The sequence below is a fragment of the Pteropus vampyrus genome, unplaced genomic scaffold, assembly GCF_000151845.1.
Source record: "Pteropus vampyrus isolate Shadow unplaced genomic scaffold, Pvam_2.0 Scaffold207, whole genome shotgun sequence".
Classification (NCBI taxonomy): Eukaryota; Metazoa; Chordata; class Mammalia; order Chiroptera; family Pteropodidae; genus Pteropus; species Pteropus vampyrus.
The window spans coordinates 2,320,457-2,327,123 of NW_011888988.1; the positions used below are offsets into that span (position 1 = coordinate 2,320,457).

Here is a 6,667-nt window from a genome sequence, read left to right on the forward strand (position 1 = left end):
TTTTTTCCCTTAACTTTCTGTGCTTGAACTACTCTATGAGTTTGAGAAAGATTTGAGCCTCCAGATATAAGTGCACAGGCTTAAAAAAAGGTCATTCGGCAACATTAGGAAATAATTAAAAATTCAAAACATTAAAAATTATACATTTAGTACACCCACATTCATAGCAACATGATTCGTAATAGCCATGAGTTGAAACCAAAGCAACTCAAATGTTCATCGAAGAATAGATGAGTGGATAAAGAAGTGATGGTATATCCATGCAATGGAATATTACGCAGCCATAAAAAGGAAGGAAATTCTGATATATGCTACAACATGCGTGAACCTTAAGGACACTATGCTGAGTGAAATAAGCCAGTCACAAAAAGACAAATACTGTATGACTCCAGTTATGTGAGGTACCTAGGATACTGAGATCCATAGAGACAGAAAGTAGAATGATGGTTGCCAGGAGCTGGGATGAGGTGGGCGCAGGGAGTCATTGTTTAATGGGTACAGAGTTTCAGTTTTACAAGATGAAAAGAGTTCTCAAGATGGATGGCAGTGATGGCTGCATAACAATGTGAATGTACTTAATGCTGAGTCGTACGCTTAAAGATAATTAAGATGGTAAATTTTATGTTATATCTGTTTTGTCACATGAAACATAGACTTTGCATCCTGCGGACTTGGGCACTGAAATCAGGCTTTGTCGTATATTGGCTTTGAAATCAGGCTTTGTCATGTACATTGGGCATGATGTTTAACCTCTTGAGGGGGTAGTTTTTTTACTATGCTAGAGTCAGAATTGTACCGTATAGTAAGTCCACACACTGTAGTGGTTTGTTCCCATTCTGGGAAAAGAGGGCAGGCTGGATGAGTGGGGAACTTTCTGGAACAGAGCAGGCTGTTCCACACCCAGGTGTAGGTGTGGAACCTGGAGGCCCAGACTGGTCACGTGGTGTTATGAGTAGAGAGATCACCCCCTCTCCTGAATGGTCACATACGATCAGGACTCAGAGTCTATGGTGCAAGTGACCAGCACTCTTAGCATTTTTTTCCTTTAGCCTGGAAAATAACTGCTTTTTTCTACCCTCTGAAAAGAATCTTAGACATTGTGCTAGGTCAGCTCTTCATTTTACTCACAAGAAGGCTCAGGTCCAGATAGGTACGTGCCTTGTCTAAGTTTACACACAGACAGAAATGTGACAAGTACTTGGGCCGTCTGATTTTGCTGCCCCACCATTCTAAAGGCTGACCGAGTGTTGGGCATTCATGCCACAAATTTCTGGCTAAGTCAAGGTTCTTGCTCTCAAGAACTTAATCATGTTTCCCCTCCGTGAATTAGCTATAATAAAAAGTGCTAGAATAAACATGCTGTAGGAAAATGTGCTATAATAAACACACTAGAATTGTGGTGACAGAGAAGGGGGTGCACCGGGAAGGACGAGGAAGACTCCACACTCGAGCTGACGTCTTCAGGGTTCTGGGGGCATTAAGGAGGCGCCCTCTGGGTTGGAGACAGTTTGGTCAGATGGTGGTGTGTGTGCGTGTGCGCGTGTGTGTGTTGGCGTGGCAGGGGAGCCCAGGCAGAGGGTTCGGCACAAGTAGAAACAGCATGCAGAAGAGAGACTCTTCTTTGGTATCAGACAGGCCTGAGTTTGAAACCCAGTTCTGCCCCCTACTACTTTTGGGCAAATAATTTGCTTACTCTGGCTTCCAGTGAACTCATCTGTAACATGGAGTTTAAAAACAAACAAACAAGCAAACATGACGTTGAGGATTGTTTTGAGATTATCCTTCGAAAGCACGTACCCAGAAGGTTATCAGTGATTTTTCTGGAAGAGAAGGACTCGGTTATACTAATACACGGGGTAGAATTACACCTCTGTTACCGCTCTCGCCTTGTGGGTGGTTTTCAGGGTGCTCTGATCGTGGAGTGAGGGATACTTCTGCGGTTTCCCGCACTGCTTAGTGCAGAACTTTGCTCTATATGGGGAAAGAGGCCGTTAGGAACACCAGACCGCATCCCTGTCCTTTGTTGAGAACTGGAAAAATGGTGTTTCACCAGGAAGTTGGAGGCACTGTGTAAGAGGCCCGGGACTGTCGCTTCTTGAGTTCTGCCTGGTTGCAGATTGGATGCCTCAGAATGAATAACCATGCTTGTTAATTTTTTCAACCCAGCAATAGTCTTGATTCCAGATACTCAGAGCTTTCCGTGGTGAACAGGACGATGGTTGCTCTGTTTGTGGATGTTAGGTGGTCAGCCTAGAGTGTTCCTGCCTGGGGATAGTATGGGCTAGGTGAGCTGTTAAGGGCTGTTGGGCATATTCAGCTACGGGGAGATGTAACTAGCGATGCAGACCTTTTCTACTCGAAATGTGGTCCCCCAGGCCAGCAGCAGTGCATAGCCTGGGAGCTTGATGGACAAACAGAATCTCAGGCCCCACCTCAGACTTCAGAATCTGTATTTGAGCAAGATCTGTCAGTGATTTGTGTGTGCACTGCAGTTTGAGAAGCATCAGTGTGTAAGGTTGGATGTGGGTTACTTTTCCGTGGAGTTCTGTCTCCCCTTTCTCCATGAAGGTGCCTTCCTGATTCTGTCTGGCTGGATTTTTTTTTCTTTCTCAGTTTATATCTGACTCCTTTACAGATGTAACAGAACTGAAAAAGAGGTTTCTAATTGTCTAAGAACTATAAGATCAGGAAAGGAAATGGAGAAGGAGCAGAACATGAAAAAGACTCTAACATTTGCCTTGAAATATGTGGCTGAGCTCAGAGTCTAGAAAGCTTTTGCTTATAAAAACAGGCGAGTCAACCTTTTTCTCTACCCAAAATCATTAACCGCGAGTTTTTGGCCATCTTGTTCTATTCATTGGCTCAGCTTTTCTGTCTGGTCATTTCCTCTAGGTAAATATTTTAAATGGAGAAAGACTGACATAAGAGAAACATTTTTATTTGCTTTAAATAGATATTTCTGAAAGAATTGGTGATGAAAGACTGTGTAATTTTTGCTGAAGTGATTTTACCAGCACAGGGGTTTCAGTGGTCCTGGGTCTTCTGGCAGAACATTATGATTTTTTTGGTTTCTTCTGTTTTATGAGATGTTTTATCATTTTTTCCCTTAAAAATAAACCTGGAAAAGTTTTGAGGCATAGGCAAGCCTGGGGTTATGAATTCTAAATGTAATTCTGATTGTTTGAAAACATTATTTATATTAAAAAAAAAAAACTAAAATGTTGGTATTTTTTTTTGAGGGGGGACATTAAAAAATTCAATCTTGGCTTCTAGGTTTTTTTTTTTTTTTCTTTTTACCTGTATCTTTGTTACAAAAGTAGAGTTTCACTAGCATGGTCTAATCACATGACCTTTGAGCTTGTTTGCCTTTATTCAGCTGATCGACTCTCCGTTAATTTGGAATTTTTAAGATGGGGATCTGGATCCGGGATCGAGAGCCAGGGTAAAGGTGTGAGTTCTCTGCTCTGCAGCTGCCTGGCTACGTGGCTGGGCGGGCATGTCCTGGGCCCTGATGTGGTCATCTCTAAATGGAAGGAAATGGACCAGATCTCTGATTTCCCTGGGGACAGGGCTCTATGAGCAGGTCGTGTGTACATCAGTGTTTATCACGATCTTGGGTGTGGGGAGCATGTTATTTGAAAACGCACAGTACTGTATTTCTTTATTTGAATAATGGAAAAAGTCTTATTGTTTTTATTACTATTATTATTATTATTATTATTATTATTATTATTATTTTAATCTTGGCTTATTAACACAGGATGGGAAGCATGTGGGACTAGCAGTTAGTGGCAGGTAACAATATTTAGTGTGTACCGTGTGCCAGACACTTTTAAATATATATATATATATTCTCATTTAAACCTCACAGACTCCAGAAGATCTGTACTGTTGTCATATGAGCAGACAGAGCAGGAAGGTGAAGTATCTCACTCAGGCTCATGGCAGCCAGTGTGTGGGTAGACCTGGGAGTGAACCAAGCCGAGCCTGCAGCCTTGGCCGCTAGGTTTGCTACCTCTGCGTTCATAGTCTGATATGAAACAAGATCAATTTTATCTATATTTTGCCTTCTGTATAAAAGGAGTTTTATAATATGTGTAACTGGGATGAGATTGCCCCTTAATCTCCAGGTGCGGAAAAAAAAAACACCCCAAAAAACCAAAATCAACAAAAACCCAACACAAAAAGGGATGAGAGAAAGAAATAAAATCACTTTTTTTCCTCTAAATCTGATTAAATTTGGGTCAGGGTTCCACTTGCAGAGACTGGTGAGTTGTTCAGTGTCCATGTCCCTGATTCCTTCCCACCCACGCAGTTTGGCTGGAAGAGTCTCAGGGCCTCGTTTCCACTGGTGATGGTGTAGAGATGCTCATTGGCAAAGCCTGCATCGCCCATTGAAGGTGGCCAATCATTGTGTTTATTCCCTCCATGCTCAGCCTGGCCACCACGTTCTACCCGGGGTGCCAGAGGCCAAGGCTTTTGGGTGCTCGTCTCCAGGCTTCCCCACATCCCATCTTTCTAGAGGTTCACCTTCCCATGAGGGAGCCCTGTAGACACTGAGCCTGGTGCAGGTACAGACACAGGGCGCCAATGGACTCCGAGCTTCCTGAGGGCGAGGGAAGTAGACCTTTCATTCTTTCGTTATAACCGTATAGGGACATAGTTAACTTCTCTGTCAGATTATTCTTCTGCTTATCAATGGCAGCAAGATTTAACAGACCTTGAAGCAAGTTTGTTAGTGTCCAATTTACACTTCTCATGTTAAGTGAAAGCACCTAGGTGACTAACTGAGACCTCAGTTCGTTACTTGCACTATCTATGCGATGCCGGGCAAATGAAACGAATTCTTTAACCCCCGTTTCATCTTTTATAAAATGAGGACAATAATAGTTTCTAGCCCACAGAAGGTCCTGGGGGATCAGCTTTAACACAGACACTTAATTGGAGAATGGCAATGAGACCAGCCAAGCAGGAGGGGAGGTGCAAGTGGGTGGGGATTGTGGTTGGGTAAAGGCTGGAAGTAGTGTATAAATGCCATTTATAGGGTTTGGACTCCCATTGGCCTTCTTTCCAGTTGTTTTATTAACTGAAACGTGTACTGAAATCCCTCTAATAAATTCCTCTTTTTGGCCTATTTAGGACCGGACTGACTTTGAGTGGAGCTTCTGGATGGAGTGGGGGAAGCAGCAGCTGGTGTGGCTTCTCCTTGGCCACGTGGTTGTGTCTCAAATGGCCAACCAGATTGCAAGGAAGGTACAATTATGCACATCATTTCCTTAAGCCTCTTTCTCCTTTGCTTTTTGTGAAGAAAGGGTCCTGTGCTAGGCATCAGTAGACATGGATATTAGCCTCGGAAGCCTGGAAAAAATGAGAAAGAATTGTTAATGCCATTTAAGATAAAAATTTCATACTTTTTTATCTTTATGCTTAATCCCTCCAAGTGGTTTTTCAAACCAATGAATATAAAGATTTTAAAGTAGAACTAACTTAAGATGGTGTTCTTTAAGATCAAAGTTCTAATCAAATGGTCTTATTTAAAAATGACGTGTTTTTGTAAGTTCAGAAGAAAGTAAAGTGAATGATTTCATTAAGAAGTAAGGATTGTTTTAAAGTCAAGTACCGTATCCTGCAGTAGCCGTTGTTGATCAGAATTCCAGTAGTATTTCACTCTTGCCCTGGCCTGGATGAGAGAGCAAGAGATTCTTCAAGGTGAGTGTTGGAAGAGTGCCTGAGCTGGAATTGAGAACCTCTTCACGTTGAGCTACCGAGGGACCTAAGATTTTGCCAAGAGGGCCTTTCTGTAGCGTAGGGGCCAGGCTTTGTATAGCGTCCTCCGATATATGCGTGTTGCCTCTGTGGATTCCTAACCTGACAAAAACGAGTCCGTGGCTGGAAATCTACCCAGTAAAAACAAAACACGACCAAAAACTGACTTGGAAGTCAACCGAGTGACTTGGAAGAATGTTTGATTTTTAAGGGCTCTCGGAGGTAAAGGAACCGAAGGGGCAGAAGCAGGAGCCTCAGGGTGAGACACACCAGAACGTGGCACGAGGAAACGGCGACGTGTGGTTAGAGACGCGCACCGGACTAGGGCTATTTTTTTAGCTCTTTCCTGAAAATCAGTGCTTTCTGGGCTTGCTTTTCATCCTGGAATAGAGGAAATCCCGACAGCACACTCACTTCTTTGTTTTAAGTATAATATGGACATTCCTTTTTGTTTTTGCGCTAAAGTGGTTTCCGTCTTCCAAAGTAGCAAAAGCTAAAATATAAGATGCTGTCATAGCTGAATGTATTTTAAAATTTCATATAACTTTCTTTTTTCAGTTTTGTAAAGATATAATCGACATCCAGCACTGTGTAGGTTTAACGTGTACAGCATCGTGACTTAATATATCGTGAAATGACCACCCGGGGAAGTTTAGTTAACGTCCATCATCTCGTATGTGTGCGTCACATGCCATTGGGTCACCTTCGACTCCTGGAGGCTCTGTGAATGAGTGACGTCCTCAACGTTCCGTCCTCAGCAGCCCCGCTCAGCTCCTGTGGACTCCCTGCCTCTGGCTTCTTGCGTGGAGTCAGCGCATCTCATTTTTGGTTTTCCTCTTTTCCTGCTGCCTTCTCGGTGTTATTGTCGTTTCCGGAAAATCTTGCCTTCTCACGATGTGCC

The 6,667-nt window shown here is 43.0% G+C and overlaps 1 protein-coding gene across 6 annotated transcripts in view; it reads left to right on the plus strand.

Annotated features, from left to right (window-relative positions):
* HHAT (hedgehog acyltransferase) overlaps positions 1–6,667 on the plus strand; it is a 243,721-nt gene that overhangs the window by 42,109 nt on the left and 194,945 nt on the right. For all 6 annotated transcript variants that reach the window (XR_896593.2, XR_002783344.1, XR_002783343.1 and 3 more), the window contains exon 4: positions 5,140–5,253. Coding sequence is in view for 1 of the 6 variants with exons in the window: in XM_011372461.2 (XP_011370763.1) it covers positions 5,140–5,253 (114 nt within the window). In the remaining 5 variants the exon portion in view is untranslated. The remainder of the gene's footprint in view (positions 1–5,139; positions 5,254–6,667) is intronic.